General features: G+C 48.2%; 1 protein-coding gene across 2 annotated transcripts in view; it reads right to left on the bottom strand.

Moving 5' to 3' along the window:
* LOC115085804 (speriolin-like protein) overlaps positions 1-25,334 on the bottom strand; it is a 670,698-nt gene that overhangs the window by 271,641 nt on the left and 373,723 nt on the right. For both annotated transcript variants that reach the window (XM_029592238.1, XM_029592239.1), the window contains exon 6: positions 24,879-24,890. In XM_029592238.1, coding sequence (XP_029448098.1) covers positions 24,879-24,890 — 12 coding nt within the window. The remainder of the gene's footprint in view (positions 1-24,878; positions 24,891-25,334) is intronic.

The following is a 25,334-nucleotide window of genomic DNA, read 5'->3' as shown; positions in this document are numbered from 1 at the left end:
TGCAAGACCACCCTATCATCATAAAACTTAGTATAAGGTGGATAAGTCACTAAGGTCTGGAGCTTGCCGACCCTGCGCGCTGAGGTGAATGCCATAAAAAATATGACCTTCTAAGTCAGGTACTTCAGATCACAGGTGTGCTGAGCTAACACCACACTGACGTTCCAAGACACGATGGGAGGCCTTAGGAGAGGCTTCAAATGAAGCTGGCCTCACATGAATCATAAAATTATAGGCTGTACAAAGCTGGGCATTTCATCTATACCTTGCTGGTACGAGCCAACTGCACTGAGATGAAGTCTAACAAAGTTGGTTTTTCAAACTTTTAGATACTTGAAAAACTTTAACGATCCAAAGACAATGACAAACCTTTTCCGACAGAAAAAAATCAGCAGAACCAGAGGTCACGAGCTGAGGCTCCAAGGAGGAAGACTAAAAACTAATGTCAGGAAGTATTTCTTCACGGAGAGAGTGGTGGATGCCTGGAATGCCCTTCCGGAGGAAGTGGTGAAGTCCAAAACTGTGAAGCACTTCAAAGGGGCGTGGGATAAACATTGTGGATCCATCAGGTCCAGAGGACACGTATAAAAGAGCAGGTAGCAAAACACTGCACGGAGCGGCAGTAGCCACAGAGGCATTCACGGAGCGGGATGCCATTGGCCAGTGGTAGGTGTTCCACCTTCACGGAGCGGAAGGATGGAGGGCTGTCATCTCCCAATTAAATAAAAAAAAACCCAACAGGGATGGGATCCATCAGGTCTAGAGGACGCATATAAAGAGCAGGTAGTAAAACACTGCACGGAGCGGCAGTAGCCACAGAGGCATTCACGGAGCGGGATGCCAGTGGCCAGTGGTAGGTGTCCACCTTCACGGAGCGGAAGGATGAAGGGCAGCCATCTCCCAATTAAAAAAACAAAACAAAATAAGAAAAAAAACAGGGATGGGTTCATGGGCTATAGGTATTACCAATTATTAAGCTTTTCAATATTTGATGATAGTTAATGTGACTTTCAAGGCATACTTCACTTTCAATGCATATCCAGCATAGCTCCCTGCTTCAACGACAGGGGAGAAGAAAAACTAATACTTCACACATATCCAGCATTGCCCTCTGCTTCATGGCAGAGAGCTATGCTGCCGCTTACCCAACTAATAAAACTTAATATTTCACTTGGAGGCAGCTCCATCACTGCTCTCTGCATTAATGGTGGGGGTGAAAGGGAATTGGAACATAAGGTTACTGGGGGCCAGGAGAAACAGATAAGTGTGAGAAGAGATGGGTGTGGGGCTTGCTGGGCAGACTGGATGGACCAATTGGTCTTCTTCTGCCGTCATTTCTATGTTTCTATGTTTTCAAGCCAGCTTCTGATAGGTGGTGTTATGATATTGAGGTGTTTGTTGGATTCTCCGGGGCAACAGTGATGTTATCTCCTTCGGGGAGGAGCCCCGTAGGGAGACAGATGCACCGGGCTAGACTCAATAGCACAAACACAGAGACAGTTTATTTTATTGTACAGCTAGGATGACCACCAGAGATGGCAGTAGAGAGCAGGTTAGCTAGTAGCAGTCTGTAATCCTTGGCGAGGGAGACCCGTCCCACTATGGTGGTGTAAGGCCCTGATGCAGATGTCCAATAAGGCACTGTAGGAGAAACAGACTGGCAGATGTTAAACACCCCCCCGTACCTGAGTAGAGAGAATCCCAATGAGCAGTAGAGAGGATAAGCAGTCCGTGGTCCTTGGCAGAGGAGACCCGTTCCAATATGGTGGTGTAGGGCCTGATGCAGAGAGATAGCGAGGAACTGATGAGAGACAAACTGGTAGAAGTTGTATTCACTCTCTGTAGCTGATAGATGGATTTCCAGCAGGTTTAAGAATGGAGCAGGAACCAGGATAGACACACAGGCCCTTGAGGAGCCAATACCTGTAAGAGGATAGGCACCTGTAAATAAGCAGAGGGCCCCCGAGGAGCGGGTACCCAGGTTAGAGAACCCCGAAGGATGAAGATAGCTTCCAGTGGATAGAAGCGGCAGAGTAGCTTCAGACCGGGATCCTTGCTAACTCGGCAAGAGTCAGCAAATGGGCAACCTTAAATATGCGGAAGCAGTGACGTCACTTGAGGGGAACGCCCCCGAGGTTCATGCCAACACTGCTACAAAGGTAGGGACGCAAGCGCGCGTGCCCTAGGAGGCCTCGGGTCATGATGGCCGACCGCTGTGCCAGAGCCGCTGCGGGGAAGCCAGAGGGTGTGGCAAAGAGACGCCACAGACGCCGTACTCCCGAGGCTGGTGGAGAAAGCTAAGAGAAAGGTGAGGTATGTCAGGTGAAGTCGTCTGAGCCTGACAGACGCAACAGGTGTAAAAGGTAGTCAAGCAGTTTTTGTGTGGGTCAGGAGAACGGATCTACTGCCTTCTGCTCACACCACACAGAAAACCTCCTCCACTTCAGTCCATAGGACTTTCTAGTGGAAAACTTTCTAGAAGCCACCAGGACCCAGTCAAATCCTCTGAAAGATCAAGCGGCTGCAAAATTAACCTCTCAACATCCAAGCTGTGAACGACAGGGCCCGGAGGTTGGGATGCCACAGCCTGCTTTGTATTGCATGATGAGATCTAGGGAAGTCAGTAGACTGATCGGTCTCCGAATGGACAACTCCCTTAGGAGTGGAGACCAGACCTGTTTTGGCCAATGAGGGGCTATGAGGATCATACTGCTCCCAGCATCCCCCGGGAGAGGAGTCCAGAGGTTGTCACAAACGATCCATAAGAACATAAGAACATAAGAAAATGCCGTACTGGGTCAGACCAAGGGTCCATCAAGCCCAGCATCTTGTTTCCAACAGTGGCCAATCCAGGCCATAAGAACCTGGCAAGTACCCAAAAACTAAGTCTATTCCATGTAACCATTGCTAATGGCAGTGGCTATTCTCTAAGTGAACTTAATAGCAGGTAATGGACTTCTCCTCCAAGAACTTATCCAATCCTTTTTTAAACACAGCTATATTAACTGCACTAACCACATCCTCTGGCAACAAATTCCAGAGTCTAATTGTGCGTTGAGTAAAAAAGAACTTTCTCCTATTAGTTTTAAATGTGCCCCATGCTAACTTCATGGAGTGCCCCCTAGTCTTTCTACTATCCGAAAGAGTAAATAACCGATTCACATCTACCCGTTCTAGACCTCTCATGATTTTAAACACCTCTATCATATCCCCCCTCAGTCGTCTCTTCTCCAAGCTGAAAAGTCCTAACCTCTTTAGTCTTTCCTCAAAGGGGAGTTGTTCCATTCCCCTTATCATTTTGGTAGCCCTTCTCTGTACCTTCTCCATCGCAATTATATCTTTTTTGAGATGCGGCGACCAGAATTGTACACAGTATTCAAGGTGCGGTCTCACCATGGAGCGATACAGAGGCATTATGACATTTTCCGTTTTATTCACCATTCCCTTTCTAATAATTCCCAACATTCTGTTTGCTTTTTTGACTGCCGCAGCACACTGTACCGACGATTTCAATGTGTTATCCGCTATGACACCTAGATCTCTTTCTTGGGTTGTAGCACCTAATATGGAACCCAACATTGTGTAATTATAGCATGGGTTATTTTTCCCTATATGCATCACCTTGCACTTATCCACATTAAATTTCATCTGCCATTTGGATGCCCAATTTTCCAGTCTCACAAGGTCTTCCTGCAATTTCTCACAATCTGCTTGTGATTTAACTACTCTGAACAATTTTGTGTCATCTGCAAATTTGATTATCTCACTCGTCGTATTTCTTTCCAGATCATTTATAAATATACTGAAAAGTAAGGGTCCCAATACAGATCCCTGAGGCACTCCACTGTCCACTCCCTTCCACTGAGAAAATTGCCCATTTAATCCTACTCTCTGTTTCCTGTCTTTTAGCCAGTTTGCAATCCACGAAAGGACATCGCCACCTATCCCATGACTTTTTACTTTTCCTAGAAGCCTCTCATGAGGAACTTTGTCAAACGCCTTCTGAAAATCCAAGTATACTATATCTACCGGTTCACCTTTATCCACATGTTTATTAACTCCTTCAAAAAAGTGAAGCAGATTTGTGAGGCAAGACTTGCCCTGGGTAAAGCCATGCTGACTTTGTTCCATTAAACCATGTCTTTCTATATGTTCTGTGATTTTGATGTTTAGAACACTTTCGATCCAGGGATTGACTTCCACAGCCCAGCTCCCAGAGGCCTTGCACAGTTTGCGGTAGAGGAGGACCGGAAGGCTCATCTGCATACTGCTCCCAGCATCCCCCGGGAGAGGAGTCCAGAGGTCGCCACAAGCGATCCAGGGATTGACTTCCACAGCCGAGCTCCCAGAGGCTCCGCACGGTTTGCGGTAGAGGAGGACCGGAAGGCTCATCTGCATACTTTTCCCAGCATCCCCCGGGAGAGGAGTCCAGAGGTCACCACAAGCGATCCAGGGATTGACTTCCACAGCCCAGCTCCCAGAGGCCCCACACGGTTTGTGGTAGAGGAGGACCGGAAGGCTCATCTGCATACTTCTCCCAGCATCCCCAGGGAGAGGAGTCCAGAGGTCCCCACAAGCGATCCGGGGATTGACTTACACAGCCCAGCTCCCAGAGGCCCCACGCGGTTTGCGGTAGAGGAGGACCGGAAGGCTCATCTGCATACTGCTCCTAGCATCCCCCGGGAGAGGAGTCCAGAGGTCACCACAAGCGATCCGGGGTTTGACTTCCACAGCCCAGCTTCCAGAGGCCCCGCTCGGTTTGCGGTAGAGGAGGACCGGAAGGCTCATCTGCATACTGCTCCCAGCATCCCCCGGGAGAGGAGTCCAGAGGTCACCACAAGTGATCCGGGGATTGACTTCCACAGCCCAGCTTCCAGAGGCCCCACACGGTTTGCAGTAGAGGAGGACCGGAAGGCTCATCTGCATACTGCTCCCAGCATCCCCCGGGAGAGGAGTCCAGAGGTCACCACAAGTGATCCAGGGATTGACTTCCATAGCCCAGCTTCCAGAGGCCCTGTACGGTTTGCAGTAGAGGAGGACCGGAAGTGCGCTTCATTAGGAGTGCGAATCTCAAATCCTTCCATTAACTGAGTGAAGATTAATTTAAGCGTGGTTTAAGAGGATTGGTAAGTATAGTTTTCAGAAATTTTTGGGCTTATAAAAGTTTGGTGAAAGGTGAAATTAAGAGATATATTCTTTAGAGTTTGTGTGTGTCTGAGGTAAAAAGCAAGTCAGAGATAGTTAATTCTAGTGTCTGTCTTTCCCACCCACTCAATCCTTGATTTTTAGGCACAAGACACTTTCTCATTAAAAATCAATCAAGGTCTTATCTAAAACATAATATTGTACCAGCCCTTATTGAAAGTTTAATCATCCCCTTGTAGGACACTAGCTGATTAATTACTAAATTCACATGTACATTTAAAGTACTCTCATTCCAACTCCCTAGGTATCCTAAACTTAACTAGGAACTCAATAAAACTAAGATGAAGGCAGCAGTCCAGCACCAAGAGGGGGGCTTTCCAGTCTTTTGCATTGAGTGTCACATGTATGATTTTTTACCCGCCGGTGAGAGATTGTATGTGTGCACTCAGTGCAAAGAGCTCCTGGCTCTCAGGGAACAAGTCCGATCTCTGGAGGCTAGAGTTGCAGACTTGGAGGAGCTGAGGGAGACAGAGAGGTACATTGACGAGACCTTCAGGGACATAGTAGCCAAGTCCCAAATGCATTCTGGCAGCCCCAGTGCTGCCTTGGATCAGAAAGGTCTCCCAATAGGAGAATAACACCCTGGTGTAGCAGGAAGTGATCCTGTAGCAAGGACCTGCTCTCCAGGTGATGTATTGTCCTCTCGCACTGAGGACAAATCTCCCAGGGATACTGCCCAGGAGGGAAGGGTTAGGCCAGCCATCATAGTTGGTGATTCGATTATTAGAAATGTAGATAGCAGGGTGGCTGGTGGACGTGAAGACCGCCTGGTAACTTGCCTGCCTGGTGCGAAGGTGGCAGACCTCACGCGTCATCTAGATAGGATTATAGACAGTGCTGGGGAGGAGCCGGTTGTCGTGGTACATTTGGGCACCAACGACATAGGAAAATGTGGGAGAGAGGTTCTGGAAGCCAAATTTAGGATTTTAGGTAGGAAGCTGAAATCCAGAACCTCCAGGGTGGCATTCTCTGAAATGCTTCCTGTTCCACATGCAGGTCCCCAGAGGCAAGCAGAGCTCCAGAGTTTCAATGCATGGATGAGACGATGGTGCAGGAAAGAGGGATTCAGCTTTGTAAGGAACTGGGGAAACTTTTGGGGAAAGGGGAGACTTTTCCGAAAGGATGGGCTCCACCTTAACCAGAGTGGAACCAAGCTGCTGGCACTAACTTTCAAAAAGGAGATAGATCAGCTTTTAAACTAGAACAAGGGGGAAAGCCGACAGTCATTCAGCAGTGCATGGTTCGGAGAAATGTATCCTTGAAGGATACTAATGAAACAGGAGAGTTAGGGCATCCCAACAGAGAGGTTCCATTAAATGCAGACATAGTTCATATGCCTATATGTAAAAAATCACCAAAGCTAATGAGTTCCGAATTATCCCAAACAATTGAAAAGCAGGTTGTTAAAACAAGCAAAAAGCACACTTTGAAATGTCTGTATGCCAATGCCAGAAGTCTAAGAAGTAAGATGGGAGAGTTAAGAGCGTATAGCAGCAAATGATGAGATTGACATAATTGGCATCACAGAGACTTGGTGGAAGGAGGATAACCAATGGGACAGAGCTATATCAGGGTACAAATTATATCGCAATGAAAGGGAGGATCAACTTGGTGGGGGTGTGGCACTTTATGTCCGGGAGGGTATAGAGTCCAACAAGATAAAAATCATACAAGAGACTAAATGCTCAGTAGAATCCATATGGGTAGAAATTCCATGTGTGTTGGGTAAGTGTTATGACTGCCGGCCGCGGCAGACCACGACCGGGGGCCGGTCACTCACCCGCGCGGCAGGGCCAGGCTCAGACGTTGGGGCTGGCATCGGCAGCCCGCCTCAGCGGCAGTGCTGCTGCCCGACAAGATGGCCGCGGCGTCCCCTTGGCACGGTTTAGCCACGCCCCCTGAATCTCACTAGGGCCGTGCGGGCGGCTAATTCCTGGCCTTAAAGGAATCCCTACAGGAAGTTAGGGGGTTCCTTCCTGCCTGACTCCATCTTCAATCAACTATTTAAGGCAAGGTCTGAGCCTTCAGACCTTGCCTTGGCTTCGTGGCTCTGGTGGTTTTCCTGCTTTCGGTTCCTGATTGGCTCCTCCGTCTTGTGATCCCTGGATTGGCTGTCGTTCCTGCTTGGTTCTTGACTCCTGGACTGGTTACGGATTCTTCTAGCTCTCGATCCCTGGACTGGCTGAGGTACCTTCTGGCTCTCGACCCTTGGACTGGCTGCGGAGTATTCTGGCTCTCGACCCCTGGACTGGCTGCGGTACTTTCTGGCTCTCGACCCCTGGACTGGCTGCGGAGTGTGCTGGCTCCTGTTCCCCGGACCGGCTTTCGTTTCCTCCTCTCTCTCTCGACCTGCTGGAGGCGCCAGCTTCTGTTTCCACGACCCGCTGGAGGCGCCAGCTTCTGTTCACTCGACCTGCTGGAGGCGCAAGCTATCTGGATTAAATGACCCGCAGGAGGCGCCTGCATCCAGATTTTCATCAATTACCTCCAGCGACCTTCGTGATTGGCCTCGCCTTCCGACGAGAGGACTTCACCCCTCGCTGGACCAAGGGTCCACCTTCCAAGTCAGAACAGTAAGCCAAGGCCATGGACCCGGCCGAGGCCTCCGCCCTCAGAGCAGTTCCTGGTTTAGCCCAGAAGATCATGGAGCAACAGAGCATGCTAGAATCTATGGCTGCCTCCATAGAACGACTCAGCGCTCGGCTTGACGCTGTAGTCGCAACTCATTCTAGTCCTCCGGCTCCCATTCCTCCGCCAGTACCAGCTCCACCGGTTACTCAGAGCTACCATCCGCCTGTCCTTACTCCACCCTGATATGGCGGGGATCCTCGTCTCTGCTTAGGATTCCTGGATCAGTGTAGCATGCATTTTCGCCTTCAACGAACTCTGTTTCCAGATGATATAACAAAAACCACCTATATTCTATCTTTACTTGAAGGTAAAGCTCTGACCTGGGCCTCTCCACTCTGGCAGTGCTCGGATCTGGTATTACAATATCTACCACGATTTCTTGAACTGTTTCGAACAGCATTTGAGGAACCAGGGAAGCAAGCTGCTGCCAGTACGGACCTGTTACATCTGACAAGGAGGACGATCCATTACAGATTACAACATTGAGTTTCGGACTCTGGCTATGGAACTTCATTGGGAAGAGCCTGTTCTACGATCTATTTATCTAGAGGGACTATCTGCCAGAATCAAGGACGAGTTAGCCGCTCGTGAACTTCCATCCTCCTTAAATGCAGTAATTGAAATAGCAACCAGGATTGACCGACGGCTACAAGAAAGGGCCCGGGAGACGCTAGGATCACGGAGACGCCCGGCTACCCCTTATGTTCCGCCTTTCACCTCTACTACTTCGCGAGAATCCTCCGTTCCTGAGGGATCCGTGGCCGAACCCATGCAATTGGGCCGAGGACCTCTAACACCCGAAGAACGTCTGAGATGTCGTAAGGCAGGCCTTTGTCTTTATTGTGGGGGAGCTGGCCATCATATTGCCACATGCCCTATTCGGCCAGGAAACTCCAAAGCCTAGGGTGCTCAGGGGGAGTCACTCTAGGTCTCGTCTCCCCATCTCCCCCACTCACTGTACAAGTCACTCTGGACATCAGTGGACATGAGTTTAACACTTTGGCTTTAATAGACTCTGGTGCGTGGGGGGGGGGGGGGGAATTCATATTACAAGAACTAGTGGATCAACTCCAGATTCCCACTCAACTCTGCTCCACACCGTTGATCATCTCTTCTATCCACGGGGAACCATTACCCAGGAAGATAACGCATCACACAGTACCAATAAACTGCCACATTGCACCCGACCATACCGAACAAATCACCTTCTACGTCCTCAGCAAAGCCATCCACCCAGTAGTTCTCGGGATTCCCTGGCTATAAAGCCACAATCCACAATTCGACTGGACATCTTTAAAACTTACTCAATGGGGATCCGGATGCCATGGGACTTGCTTACGGAGACCTACTTCTGATTCTAGCCTCATCTGCACTTCTGTACTACAGAAGCTACCCCCACAATACGCACAATTCACAGACGTCTTTTCCAATGAGGCCGCGGATATTTTACCCCCGCACTGAGAATTCGACTGTGGTTCCAGGATCCACTCCACCGCGTGGTAGAGTTTATCCTTTATCTGCCATGGAGACACGGGCGATGTCTGAATACATCCAGGACAATCTACAGAAGGGGTTTATCTGTCAATCCACCTCTCCTGCGGGGGCTGGTTTTTTCTTTGTTGAAAAGAAATATGGGACTTTACGTCCTTGCATTGACTTTCGTGGTCTCAACGCTATCACCATCAAGGATCGTTATCCCCTGCCTCTTATTGCTGAACTGTTTGATCGTCTGCAAGGAGCTCAAATATTCTCCAAATTGGACCTGCGGGGGGGGCGTATAATCTAGTACGGATTCAGGAGGGAGACGAGTGGAAAACAGCATTCAACACCAGAGATGGACACTATGAATATCTAGTTATGCCCTTTGGTTTGACTAATGCCCCTGTTGTCTTTCAACACTTTATTAATGAGATTTTTTGAGACTTATTATATATCTGTGTGATTGTTTATCTTGATGATATTTTTATTTTTTCCAGGGACCTACAGTCGCATCACCAACATGTGACGCAAGTTCTACAACGTTTAAGGGAACATCGATTATATGCCAAACTGGAGAAATGCATCTTTGAAGCAGAGTCCTTACCTTTTCTAGGATATATTGTTTCAAAACAAGGGTTCGAAATGGATCTGACCAAAGTAAAATGTATAAAAGAATGGCCCCAACCCAATGGACTGCGAGCTCTCCAACGTTTTCTTGGTTTCGCTAACTATTATCGTCATTTCATCAAGAATTTTTCTAAACTGACCGCACCGTTATCTGCACTTACACGTAAGGGGGTCAACATCAAAACCTGGCCGGTAGAAGCGATTGAAGCATTCCAAACTCTCAAGGACGCTTTTCTGCAGCAACCCTGTCTCCGCCACCCGGATCCTAGACATCCGTTCATGGTGGAGGTAGAAGCTTCTACGGAGGGGGTTGGAGCAGTTTTGAGTCAGAACGATGCTGGCGGGAAATTCCACTCTTGTTCCTATTTTTCGAAGAAATTTTCACCTGCGGAACGCAATTATTCCATTGGCGATAAAGAACTGTTAGCCATCAAACTTGCATTTGAAGAGTGGCGTCAGTGGTTAGAGGGAGCTCAACATCGGATAACAGTTTTTACGGACCATAAAATTCCGACATATTTACAACAAGCCCACCGCCTGAACCCGCGTCAAGCTCGCTGGGTGTTATTTTTTACACGTTTCGACTTTAAATTAAGATACCGACCAGCAAGCAAGAATATTAAGGCCGACGCATTATCACGATCATTTATTTCTGAAGATATAGAAGAACCTTTACAGTACATCATTGACCCAGCCCGTGTCATTCTTTCAGCAACCTTCACGGTTCCCGTTGGTAAGACCGTGGTACCCAAGAGGGTCCGTAATAAAGTTTTAAAGTGGGGACATGACTCTCAGTTGGCTGGGCATCCGGGATGCAGACGTACACAGGATCTGCTTCAACAACACTATTGGTGGCCAGGGATGCGCAAGGACATTCAAGCGTATGTTGACTCCTGCCCTGTTTGTGCGCAGCACAAGAACCCTACAGGGAAACCCTGGGGGCAGTTGCAACCACTTCCTATACCCACAAGACCATGGACACACATCTCCACTGACTTTATTGTCGACCTTCCAGCTTCCGAAGGACATACGGTAATATGGGTGGTAGTTGATAGATTCTCTAAAATGGCTCCCTTTACACCATTGCCCGCCCTTCCCTCCACTCCCCAATTGGCACAGCTATTTATGGCACATATTTTTCGTCTCCACGGAATACCCCAGCACATCATGTCCGATCGTGGGTCTCAATTTACGGATCGATATTGGTGAAGTCTCTGTACCAAGTTTCAGATTGCACTGGACTTCACCACGGCCTTCCACCCCCAGGCCAACGGGCAGGCAGAGAGAACTAATCGAGCTCTGAAACAATTCCTGCGCTCTTACGTCAACACCCGACAGGATGACTGGACGGCCTTGCTGCCTTGGGCAGAATTTTCCCACAATTTCCATTCCTGTACTTCAACTGGGTCCTCTCCATTTCAAATTGTCTTCGGTCACCAACCGGCCCCACCAGTACCGCTACCTCTGCCTGTCTCCTCTCCGGCGGCCCAGCTCACCGCCACCCACTTTGAAAAACTTTGGACACGTACACAACAAATGTTACAGAGAGCGGCTCTGACCGCTAAGAAATTCGCCGACCGACATCGGAGACCTGCACCATGTTTTCGCCCTGGAGATAAGGTCTGCCTCAGTACCAGATATATTCGTCTATGGGTTCCCTCGATGCGTCTAGCTCCTCGGTACATCGGGCCTTTCCCAGTAATCAAACAATTGGGTCCAGTGACTTATCGATTACGCCTCCCGGCTACCCTACGCATTCACAACTCATTTCACGTTTCTCTTTTGAAGCCCTTACTTCTCAACTGGCCCTCTCGGAAGGTTCCTGTTTCTTCTCCAGTGAGGGCAGAAGAAGACACTTTTCAAATTCGAGAGGTTCTTGATATCCGCAAGCGTGGTCGTAAGTGGGAGTATCTTCTGGCTTGGGAGGGATTCGGCCCAGAGGAGAATTCATGGGATCTATCTATAGCAGCTTGGCTTGCTCTGTTTTCATAATAGGAGGTGTATTAGTGTTTAGGGCCTGGTTAAATATTTGTAGTGGTAAATTACTGTCTTTTCATAAGGAGGGGTATTGTGCCTGCCAGTAAAGAGAGTTTGCTTTGCTTTTACTGAGAAATCATCAGAACCAGAATATCTTTTTTTGTATGGTGAGTTGTACGGGTAATGCCCTAGTTCTGCTCTGCACCCATTTTTGGGGGTCGAGGGGGTTCCTGAGGATGCAGAATGTATATTTACATTTTGCCCCGTGACGGTCACATGTTCAATGTGTCACGCATGTGAGAACCATCTGTCAGGTGTGTCCCGGCCAAACAAAGTTGAGAACCACTGCTCTATGAGACTAGCACCATTCTACATTGGGTCTTTCTCCATTATCAGCCAAGTTGGACCTGTTACCTATCAACTACGTTTACCAACTTCCATGAAGGTCCTGTTTCTCTCCTCAAGCCCCTGGTCTTGTCTTGGCCTACCCGGAAGATCCCTGAACCCCCATAGGTAGCCACAGCGGAAGATCAGCTGTACCAAGTGAGGGAGGTCTTGGATGTCTGGAGGCAGAGCAAGAGGTGGGAGTACATAATCTTCTTGGAAGGGTCTGGAAGACAATTCCTGGGAGCCTGCCTCAAATATCCTGGATAAGGATCTTTTTATGACATTTCAGGAAGCCTGGCCCCCAGGGAGGGGGGCTTAAAGGAGGGGGTACTGTTGCACTCAGCTGACCATGGGGTAGGTCTGCGATTAGCCGCTCTCACCAAGGGCTTCGGGTGGCAAGGAAGCCACTATTGCTGCAACAACCTTCGGGCTCCAGGCACAGCAGGCCGCCAAGCATGATGAGACGCACCGCACCGGGAACGCTGCTCTGCTATGTGAGCATCCCTCTGCTATTTAAAGGGCCCATGGCAGGAAACCTCCTGCAGCGCCCAGTGATGACATCACCTAGGCCTTACTACTTAAGGCCCGGCAAGATCTGCATTGGATGCCTCAGCAACAGGTCAAGCTCCTTGGAGTAGCTGGTCGCATGTTCCTGACTCTGTGTTCCTGACTCCGTGTTCTTGACTCTGACTCCGCTCCCTCATCTTGTCATCCCTCTGGATTGCTTCCTGGCTTCGACCCCGGTAAGACTTCTGGACTTCGCCTGATTGCCACCTGCCTCAACCCTGGTACAACTTCTGGACTTTGCTTGACTACTGCCTGCCTCGGCCCCAGTATGACTTCTGGACTTCACCTGATCGCCGCCTGCCTCAACACTAGTATACTTCTGGACTTCGCCTGATTGGCGCCTGCCTCGATCCTTGGAAGACCTCTAATCTGCTTGTCACTTGCTGGATGTTGTGGATCCATCTTGGCAGCCTGGTCTCTTCCTTCGTGGGAGTCATCGCCATCCGAGATCCTCATCTAAGTCCAGCCGGCCCCAGCAACCAAGGGTTCAACCCTTGGGGAACAAGAACTGGTATTGGTGAAGGTCTTGTTGGGTCTCTGCTTTGACCAGTTCCACTTACCAATGATGAGGACGTGCAGGGCTCCTCTCTGCAGGGAGCATCAACCTCATCTTGGCTCAAGGGTTCAACTCCATAACACCCGCCAGGGCATTGATGCTGTCCTGGGAACAAAAGCGGTACAAGGCTGGATGGTACCGTGTCAAGTACAATTGGTGCCCCAGGACCGAAGCCCTGCCGCACCCAGTCCACCGCTAGCTGGACTTGTCAATCCAGCTCCTCCTCAAATGTTGCTGATGCCAACACTGACTGGGAGGAAGGAAGGGTAGCCAGATCTTCGGACCCTCAAAGAGGATCTGTGGAGACCATTGCGGACCCCCAGTACCGATGGAGGACTGGCACGCCTTACTGCGGGGTCACTTCAGGGGCATCATGGCATGAGCTGGTGCATTCCCATGCCTGGCGCCGTGCATCGACAGGGATCAGTTCCAATGCTTCTTCGGCTTCCCTCAATGCTTGGCTAGGTCCTTCCCCAGTGCCGAGGCTCATGACGAGGATCCCAACATCCTCGGCCTAAGGAGGTCGACGGTGGTCGGTCTCCTGCTCCCCTTTCCTGCCAATGTCGATGGCTCAGTGTCTTTTGGTGTGGCTCCTTGGTCCTTCGATGCCGATGCCACTGATGCTAATGGCTCGGAGTTCTTCAACCCAAAGAGCTCCTCCATTTTGTTGATTCGATGCAGATGTTTATTTGGGGTCATCTGGGCACATAAACGGCAACCCAGGATGACATGCGATGCTTCCAAGCAGAGGAGACATATCTCATGCAGATCAGTGATGGACATGGTCCTCGGGCACCGGGTGCATCGCCGAAAACCAGACGTGGCCATGTTGGAGACCTGCGGCAGACCCGCGGCATGGCCCCCTCACCTCTCTGCAGTAACTCCAGCACCTGGTTCCTCATCTCTGGCGGCGGTGGGCAGCCATCTCCATCCTCAAGCCTCCCCTGGTGCCTCCGGCTCAGCTGCAGTCCTTGGCATTCCCAGTCCAGCCACCATGTCCATTGCTCCATATCGGGCCTCTCCATGTGGCCCGTGGAGAGACGCTGCTACTTGGCACTGTGCCCCTCCCTAGGCGCGCATGTGCATCACTAATGCTTACGTAGGGCTCGTGGCGGAAACCGAGCCGCGGCCCTGGATGATGATGTCAGCGGAGCACCGGTACTTAAGTCCGGGCTCCCTAGCCTTGCCTTTGCAACAGGTCTCCTCACTGGTCAAGTACTCGTTGCTTCCTGAGAGATTCGTCTCACTCCCGTATTCCTGTTCCTTGCTGTTCCTGGTTCCTGACTCCTTGCTCCTACATTCCTGCTCTTCACCTTTGCTGGGATTGCCTACATGGACTTTGACTCTGCTTTGCCTGACCACGCCATTGACTCTATCCAAGCCCGGACCTTTGCTTTGCCTGACCATGCCGTTGACGCTCTCCAAGCCTGGACCTTTGCTTCGCCTGACCTGCTGTTGACTCTCTCCAAGCCCGGACCTTTGCTTCGCCTGACCACACCGTTGACTCTCTCCAAGCCCGGATCTCTGCTTCACCTGACCACACCATTGACTCTCCAAGCCCGGACCTCTGCTTCGCCTGACCACGTCGTTGACTCTCTCCAAGCTCAGACCTCTGCATTGCCTGACCACGTCGTTGCCTCTTTCCAGACCCAGACTTCAGCATCATTTGACTACAGTTGACCATCTCCGTGATCAGACCTCAGCCTTACTTGCCAATGCTTCCAGATTGCCGCCAGCCCTGACTCAAGCCTATTCCTCGACGCCTCTTCAGCCTACTTCCTGGACTTGGTCTATTCAGGCTTCGGCTTGCTCTTGGTCGGGCGCCCCCTGTCTGCCTTCATTTCTTTGGCACCCGAGTTTCCAGGAAACTACTTTGTCCAGTGTAAGACTGTACCATCTCTCACCTGCTGTGTCTGGGCTGATCCTGATCTCCTCATCGACCACATACAGAGGCCCACCTAAGTCCAGCCGGCCCCGGCACCCAAAGACTCAACCCGCGGGGAACGACGGCTGGTATTGGTGAAGCTTCAGCTGACCTCTGTCCATCAGCCCACTCCGCCTGCTGACGGTGGGGACCCGTAGGTCCCTACCTACGGGTTGTGTCAACCCCACCTCAGCCCAAGGGTCCACCTCCAGCGCAACAGGTTGCAAAGGCCATGGACTCAGCGGAGCCGCATGCCCTCCAGGCCATTCCTGGCCTGGCATCCAAAGTACAAGAACAGCAGCAGTTTCTCCAGGCACTGGCCTCCTCCATTGAGCGTCTCCACACCCGGCTTGACACCCTCACCAGCAATCCGGTTCCAGTACCAGCTCCTTCTCATCCACAGCCTTCATCTTCTATGCCTCGAGCCTTGTTGGCCCTACCAGTGCCCATGCGCTTCAACAGTTACTCCAAGCTCTGCAGAGGGTTCATCAACCTATATGCAGTTCGCTCTGCTGCCCTCCATCTTCCAGGACGAATTAACCAAGATCACCTTTATCTTGTCTCCTCTTGAAGGGAAGGTGCTGGCCTGGGCTTCTCCCCTGTGGGAACATTCAGACTCCCTCCTAAGGGAGTTGTCTTGGTTTGTGGCTGTGTTTCAATGGACCTTTGATGACCCAGGGTGGCATGCCGTGGCAAGCACTAGTTTGTTACAACTTCGTCAAGATCAAAGAAGTCTCTTTGACTATACTATTGAATTTCGGACTTTGGCTTCTGAACTTGCTTGGCAGGAAGACTGCCTATGAGCTATCTACCTGGATGGACTTTCCCCGCAGCTGAAGGATGAGCTGGCTGCACGGGAGCTCCCTTCCTCTCTGGAGGACCTTATAGATTTGACGGGCCGAATCGACCATCATCTCCAAGAGCATCACTGGGATAGTTGGATGCCCAAGAAGCCCTCTCGGGTTTGATCCCGTTTGCACCCGACCACCAGCCCTGCCTCTGGTAGGGTCTCTATTGTGGCCAAGATGGAAGAGCCCATGCAGCTGGGCCATGGGTGGCTGACCCTGGAAGAGCGCCTCCGACGGAGACAAACTGGTCTGTGTCTATATTGCGGAGCACCTAGCCACCATCTACAGACCTGTTCCGTCCGTCTGGGAAACTTCCTAGCCTAAGTTCAGTAGGGGTCCTGAACTTGGGCGCAACGTCTCCAGCCCCTCAATTGTCAGTACCAGTCACCCTGATCTGGGACTCTCGGTCCTTTCCAGTCCTTCCTCTGATGGATTCAAGAGCAGGAGGTAATTTTATCCTCAAGGATCTAGTTCAACTCCTGGGTATAAAGATCTGTCCCCTGGAGACCTCCTTGTGCATAGCTTCTATAAATGGGGAACAGTTATCCGGTCGAATATTCCTCACTACAGAGCCAGTTCAATTATGCACTGGCGCTCTCCACAGAGAAGAAATTTAATTATTAGTACTGGAGAAATCCATTCATCTGGTGGTCTTAGGACTACCCTGGCTCCAACTTCACTCTCCCCAATTTGATTGGGGGTTCACCTCAACTGGTGGAGTGGGGTTCCACCTGCCACCAGTCCTGTCTACACAAAGTGGTACCGCCACCTGTGGTTCCTCTGGCTGCCACTTCTTCAGGTATACCCACTCCTTATGCGGATTTCGAAGACGTATTCTCCAAGCAAAAAGCAGACCTTCTCCCACCTCTTCGGAGGTTTGATTGTCCTATAGACCTCCTACCTGGGACCATGCCACCCCAAGGGCATACCTATCCTCTGTCTCTTCCCGAAACAAAGGCCATGACGGAGTACATTGAAGAAAACCTTGCGAAGGGATTCATCCGTCCCTCTACACCTCCTGCCAGAGCGGGATTCTCTTTTGTGACCAAAATGGGTCTCTCAGGCCATGTATTGACTACTGTGGGCTGAATTCCATTACCCGTAAAGACAAGTACCCTCTGTCGCTGATCTCGGAACTATTCGATCGCCTGCATGGAGCATCCATATTCATTAAGTTGGTCCTACGTGGGGCATACAACTTGGTGCAAATCTGTCCTGACGATATTTGGAAGACAGCTTTTAACACCAGAGATGGGCATTACAAATACCTGGTGATGCCCTTGGGTCTCTGTAATGCGCCTGCAGTTTTCCAACGAATGAACGAAATTTTCAGAGATTTGCTGTATACCAAGGTTGTGGCATACCTGGATAACATCCTTGTCTTTTCTAAAGATCTGGCCACATACCACACTGATGTCCGTACCGTCCTTCAATGCCTTCGTGAGAACCACTTATTTGCAAAGTTGAATAAGTGTTTATTTGAGAAGTCCAGTCTGCCATTCTTCAGGTACATTATCTCCCAACGAGGATTCTCTATGGACCCTGTTAAGTTAAAAGGAATCCAAGACTAGCTGCAGCCTGTGGGTCTTAAGACTCTGTTAGTGTTTGAGGTAGTTGTGGGTGGATCCTTGGCCAGGCAGCAGATGACCACGCCCCCGGGGGAGATCCTGAGAGGGACCACCAGTCAGGCTCAGAGTATGGAGACAGACACATACTAGTTCGTTTATTAAACAGTATATTGAACCACTAGAGGTGGCAGTAGTGAGCTGAATTGCCTGGCTGGGCTGCAGTCCCTCAGATACTGGAACAGCAATCCTGGATAACTGAGCAGTAGAGAAACTGAATATAGTGAGTAGGCAGGGTATGCAGAGTTCAGGAACAGAACCTTGATGGTAACACTTACACAATAGTTCTTGGAAGCAGCCCAGGAGCTGGAATGAAGTAGGCCCTCGAGGAGTGAGTACCTGGTTCCAGGGAACGCTCTGAGAGAGAGAGAGTTCTCTCTCTCTCAGAGTTGAAGGTAGCGAAGTCTTCCTGGCAGAAATGGTATTCAGTAGCAAGTCCGGGAACGAGGGCCCTCGAGGAGCGAGTACCGGTTCCAGACTGCGACCTGAAAGGCAAAAGAGAAACGAGGCCCCCGAGGAGCAGGTACCCCTGGTAAGTCCGAGGAGGCAGAGTAGCTTAGGTAGAGTATCCCTTGTCCGGTAAACCTTTGCTAACTTGATTCATTAGCGATATCAGAGACCTTAAATATCCAGTGCGGATGACGTCATCTCAGGGGGATGCCACTGCTGGTACTTCAGTCTGGGCCGCGTCACGCGTGCGCCCTTAGGCTCTGGAGGAACATGGTGGTGTGCAGCGTCTAGCCAGTCCAAGGATGCCGGAGGAGGACGGCAAGAGGACGCTGCAGCAGCCAAACTTCCGACAGGCAAAGAGGGAGTCGCCAAAGCAGTAAGTGGGCGTAGTGGAGACGTCGGGCAGCGACGGTTACAACAGGCTCTCCAGCGATTCTTAGGATTCTCAAATTATTATCGCCATTTTATTCCACACTATTCAACCTTGGCCGCTTCTCTGACTGCATTGACTCACAAGGGCCAAGATACTCGAAATTGGACACTGGAAGCCATCACAGCCTTCCATCACCTAAAAGAAGCTTTCCAGGCTGGGTCTTGCCTTCACCACCCTGACCCGAACCACCCCTTTCAGGTAGAAATGGATGCCTCCGCGATTGGGGCTGGGGCGGTCCTGAGCCAACGCACCACTTCTGGGTCCAAAGTCCCATATTCGTTTTACTCTCGCAAGTTCTCGTCTGCAGAACAAAATTATAGTATCGGTGATCGCAAGTTACTTGCCATCAAACTGGCCCTTGAAGAATGGCACCCATGGTTAGAGGATGCTCAACAGAAATTCATTGTATTCACTGACCACAAGAACCTGGAACATTTGAGCCATGCTCAACATCTCAACGCCTGTCAGGCCTGATGGGCATTATTCTTCTCCAGGTTCAACTTTGAATTTCGTTACTGTCCAGCTGAGAAAAACCTCCGGGCAGATGCCCTATCACACTCTTTCGAGCCTGAAAATACTCCGGAAGAATCCAGCCATATAATAGATCCAGCTTGTATTTGCCTATCCGCTACTCACCCAGTTCCTACTGGGATGACTGTTGTGCCCCGACGACTCCAAGAAAGAGTCCTCCGGTGGGCACATCACTCGAAGTTTGCTGGTCACCCAGGGCAAGCACGAACTTTGGCGCTGCTCCAGCGGTTCTTCTGGTGGCCCACTATGGTCTCTGACACTAAAGCAGATGTCGAATCCTGTAACACTTATGCTCAACAAAAACCCCCGGTTGGTCGACCCTGGGGTTTGCTTCAACCACTTCCAGCTCCCGAGTAACCGTGGACCCACCTGTCTATGGATTTCATCATGGACTTGCCTCTATCTAAGGGCCATGCCGATATATGGGTAACCATAGATCAATTTTCAAAGATGGCCCATTTCGTCCCTCTACCGGGCCTACCATCTGCTCCTGAGTTGGCACGCCTATTCTTTTATCACATCTTCAGATTTCACGGCCTACCCAAGGACATTGTCTCTGATAGAGGTCCGCAATTTGTTGCCAGATATTGGCACGCTCTTTGCCGAAAATTCGGCATTAACATCAGTCTGACAACCGCTTACCACCCTCAAGCCAATGGACAAGCTGAGTGTATGAATCGCTCTTTAAAGGCTTTTCTCCATGCCTACATAAATGACCGCCAAGACAATTGGTCTGAACTTCTTCCTTAGGTGGAGTTTTCTCACAACTCCCACATCGCCACTGTTACAGGCACGTCACCGTTTTCCATCATCTATGGGAAGCAACCATGACCACCATTACCCATACCATTATCAGTACCTTCCCCTGCTGCGCAGGCTACAGCTGATGCAGAAGAACCTTCGCTTATGTCAAGCTGCTTCCTGGGCCAAGAGATCTGCTGACAGTCACCGACACTCAGCCCCTGAATTCCTTCCCGGCCAGAAAGTCTGGTTGAGCACTCAGTATATCCTACTCAAGATACCTTCTCAAAGGTTCGCTGCAAGGTACATTGGACCTTTTTCGGTCATCCGACGCATTGGACTAGTTACATACCAGCTTCGGCTGCCTCCTACGCTGGGAATACATAATACCTTTCACGTATCTCTTCTAAAACCAGTGGTCTTGTCCTGGCCTTCCTGAAAGGCTCCTGAACCACTTCCATTGGTGGCTGAGACTGATACGACCTACAAAGTACATGAAGTCCTCGACGTCCGCCGTAGGGGCCACCGGTGGGAATACCTCCTTTCCTGGGAGGGTTACAGCCCCGAAGAAAACTCGTGGGAACCAGTTCGAAACATCCTGGACAAAACCCTCCTCCTGCACTTTCATCATGCCCATCATGGCAAACCCCGACCTCTAAGGGGGGGGGGTACTGTTATGCGTGCCGTTTGCGGCAGACCTGCAGCACGGCCCCCTCACCTCTCTGCAGTAACTCCAGCACCTGGTTCCTCGTCTCTGGCTAAATTAATATTTGGACACTTATCTGGTTAATTTTACCTGGATATCTTATTACTTTATCATTTTATCCCCTATCCCAAGTGGCCTACAAGAGAACCTAAACCTGCTAGAAACCTATTACAAACCATGGGCCTAAAGGTAAATGTGGAAAAGATAAAAATTATGATTTTCCAGAAAAAGCCAAAACCTCCTCAAACAAATACAAATTTTATCTAAACAACCAAGAAGTTGAGCAGACCCTAGAATATGACACTGTGGCTTGACATTAAGTGTATCTGAGAGTTTTAATTAGCCAAAAAGATGCTACAAGAAAAAGCTCTAAGAAACCCCTGACAAAAACAAACTCCCAGTAAAACTACTATTCAAATTATTTGATAGCATCGTTCAACCAAGTGAGGTTTGGAGTCTGTCATTAACCCTAAGCTATACAGAATGGGACAGAACCCCAGTAGAAAACCTACACCTCCAGTTCTGCATACAGACACTCTGTGTCCACAGAAACTCCACTAATAACAGGTTCAGAGCAAAACTAGGATGCTTCCATTTACTACTCACCACACAAAAAAGAATATTCACATTCTGATGTCATCTCAGTAACAGCCACACAAACTCCCTCCACTATCTGGCTCTCTGTGACATAACATAAAACCCTGCAAAAAATATTTTCTACGATTACTCCTGAGCCTTTCTCCTTTCACCACCATCCCATGACCTTTTGTTCTAGAGCAAAGAAACCCATCTTCTGTGCATGGAAACCTTTGAGATATTTAAATGTCTCTATTACATATCCCCTATCTCGCCTTTCTTCTATGGTATACATGTTTAGATCTTTTAAGCCTGTCCCCATATGCTTTAGAACCAAGACCATTGATCATTTTAGTACCCATCCTTTGGAATGACTGCAACTGGTTTATATCTTTTCAAAAGTGTGGTCTCCAGAACTTACCGGATATTTGCAGGAGCAGAAGATCCTTAATCACCATCAGTGTGGATTTTGTAGCGGGCACAACATTGAGACCCTTTTGGTCTCACATCATATACTAATGCATTGTTTGGCTGACATAGGAATTAGTGGAAAGATTCTCTTCCTTCTTAAAAAAATAGGGTATTTCAAGTAAGGATTAATCAACAGGAATCCAAATTGCATGAGTTAGTGGTAGAATTCCCACAGAGATCTATTCTTTCAGCCACCTTATTTAATATTTATCTCTGCCCTTTGGCACAGTTATTAGAACAACATACTTTTCATTTTAAAATCTATGTGGATGGTATCCAACTGTTTTTTCCTGTTTCTCCTGATTTGGCTTCTACTCTGTTACAAATTGGATGTCCGCTAATTAATTAGTTTAAACATTAGGAAGACTGAAGCCATGTGATAGAATTTTTTGACTGGGTAACCAAGGAATTGGATCAAGGAAGAGCACTCGATGTCATCTACTTGGATTTCAGCAAAGCTTTTGATACAGTCCCACACAGGAGACTGGTGAATAAAATGAGAAGCTTAGGAGTGAGTGCCGAGGTGGTGGCCTGGATTGCATTTTGTATTGTGGGTTCCATCATTTGGAATTAGTTGCCTGTCCAGCTTTGCCGTGTTGTAGACATTAAGTTGTTTTGGAAACAACTGAAGGCATTACTATTTCGGAAGGCCTTTTACAATGTGCCAGTTTTTTCCTGATTTATATTTTTGATTTAGGAGTAAATTTTATAATTTTAATGTAACTGTATTGTGAATTTGTTGTTTATTGTGTGATAATTTTGTTGTTTAAGTAAGGTGTACACCACTTAGAACAGAGTCTGTAATTTGTTGTTAATAAATGTTTTAAATAAATAAACTGTACAAAGTATTCCAAATGATGTCTCATCAGAGATTTAAGGGGCACTATCACCTCCTATTTTCTGCTTTTTCTATGCAGCCCAGCATCTTTCTGGCTTTTGCCGTCACCTCATCAACCTGTTTGGCCACCTTGAGATCATTAGATATGATCACCCTCAGATCCCACTTTTGTTTTGAACATAGAATTTCACTGATTAAACTGTACTGCTCCCTTGGATTTTTACAGCCCAAATGCAAGACCCTACATTTTTTAGTACTGAATCTTAAATTTTTTAGCACTGAATCTTAGCTGCCAGACTCTAGAGCATTCTTCGAGCTTCACTAGATTCCTCCTCATGTTTTCCACACTTTTCTGGCTGTCTACCCTGTTGCAGATTTTGTTATCATCCACAAAAAAGCAACAATAAAGAAAGTGAAAGAGCAACTTATAATAACTGAAAGGAACAGCAAAAGTAAGGTAAAGAAGCTTTCTTGTTGTCCAATTTCTTGTTTTTATTCATCATCAATGTTAAGATCTAAATGTATTTATTTATTTATTTATTTATTTAATTTTTATTTTTTCTATACCAATATTCTTGTAGAGATACAAATCAAACCGGTTTACATTTAACATCAATTTCGCCATATAGCGATACAGTAAACAAGTTAGAAATTCAAAACTTTTAACAGGAAAAAAGTAACAATCAGGACTAAACATAGCCTTATAAGCTCAAGGGAGATTATTTAAACATTTCAGATAATCAGCTCATCCAAAAATAAGGGAATTGAAATACTCATCCTAAGGGATGAGAATAAGTTTAAATCCATTAAGAGACGGATGAGGAAAGTGGAAGGAGTAAATAGCAGAGAGAGGGAAGGTAAGAGGGTTAAGCTGAAGAGATAGCTAGCAGGGGGAAAAATTGTATGGAAAATGAGTTAAATGTCCTGAAAAGCTTGGCTAAATAGCCATGTTTTTAGTCTCTTTTTGAAGACAGTCGGGCAGGATTCTCGTCTGAGGTCGTGGGGTAGCGCGTTCCAGTGGTGTCTGATTGGACAACAAGAAAGCTTCTATGCCCACTTTTGCTGTTCCCTACAATCATCCACAAAAAGACAAACCTTTCCTGACAATCCTTCCACAATGTCACTTATGAAATTTTGAAAAGAACTAGTACAAGGACCGATCCCTGCATCACATCACTAGTAATATCCCTCTTCTCAGAATGAACTCCACACACAGCCCAGTCATTCTTGTCAGTTCTTGGCCAGGAGCCACAGGCTGTTTCTCCTTCTGGAGCCTGGTTTAGTTTAGTTTAATTGATTGATTTAATGAATCACCTCTTAGCTTGAAAATCTAAATGATGTAGAAGAATGCATGTGTGTCCTAAATCTGGCCAACAGGTGTCACTTTTAATCAATGGCCATGACTCCCTCACCCCCACCCCCACTGCCTTTAGCGGTGAGTACTGCTTCCGTGGCATCCACAGCCTTGACTGGCCTGAAGAGCAAAAGCTGGTTTTCATTCCCCATTGAGCCCTCAAGATGATGCAGGAAACATATTTTATTTTCTGAAAGAGAAATGGCTTAAGCTAAACATGATATCCATACAAGTGCAAGAAGAAAGTTAGTTCCTGGTGTAATTTTAAAGTTCCATATGTAACATTTTATTGCGGCAACTCCTGAATTCAAGTCACAAACTAAGTTGCCGCAATAAAATGTTACATATGGAACTTTAAAATTACACCAGGAACTAACTTTCTTCTTGCACTTGTGTGGATATCAGTATATTTAGAGTGCAAGCATTACTCCAGTGTATTGTTGGATTAAGCTAAACATGCACATTTTGTACATAACCTGAAATTCAAACCCAATTAATTTGGGTATCTTGTATTTAAATATCAGTTTTATTGTGTGCAGGCTGAAAAGTACATGTGTATCTTTGTACTTAGGTGCACTAATGAAAATGTATCCCCAAGTAACTAAATAAAATGATCATAGCCTGAGTTCCCTTTGTTAACTTTTTATAACTCAAGCACTGCCTGCATGTATCTCCTGCATGGAGGATTCATACCCCAGAAAAGGCTGCATTTGATTGGCAGAGTTTGTTCTTCCCCTCTTTCTAATTCAGAACCCTGAACATGATATGGCCAAACCTGTATTTAAAACTGGGTCTCTGATATTCAGTGGTAACAAAACATGAAGCAATTGTATCCAGAATGCAGAGATTTTTGAGACTCAGCTGCTTCTGCACTGCTTCCTTACTCTGTTCAGTGTGAGTGCCATGGGGCCTGTATCCCAGGTGTGCCCATAAATAATCTTGACAGACTTACCCATAAAGCTTCCTTCAAAGGTAGTGCATTGAAGGGTTGTCCAGTGATTCAAGACCATGAAAAAAAAAGGAAAGCAAGATTTGTTTAGTATCATCCTGAATGTTCTGAAATTCCCAAAGTTTTGCTTGAAACCCCAATAACTATCCCTTCTCCCTATACTGGCAGGACATCTTCCCATCCCTTCCTCCTGCAATCCCAGTCTCTGTCATATACCTTCCCCTGACAATGCCAGGTCACCTTCCCATCTTTTCCTCTGCAATGCCATGATACACTCCCATCCCTTCTCCCTGCATTGCTAGGACACTTTTAATGCTTTCCTCTGCAGTCCCAGATACCTTCCTATACGCCTGAAGGAGTAGAGAGAATGAAAAGTGATTTAAGAAAGCTGGAAGAGTGGTTGCAGATTTGGCAGCTGGGATTCAATGCCAAAAAATGCAGTCATGTATCTGGGATGCA

Source organism: Rhinatrema bivittatum, chromosome 2 (genome assembly GCF_901001135.1).
Source record: "Rhinatrema bivittatum chromosome 2, aRhiBiv1.1, whole genome shotgun sequence".
Classification (NCBI taxonomy): domain Eukaryota; kingdom Metazoa; phylum Chordata; class Amphibia; order Gymnophiona; family Rhinatrematidae; genus Rhinatrema; species Rhinatrema bivittatum.
Note: the sequence above shows the minus strand (reverse complement) of the source record. Positions and strands in the feature narration are given on the sequence as shown.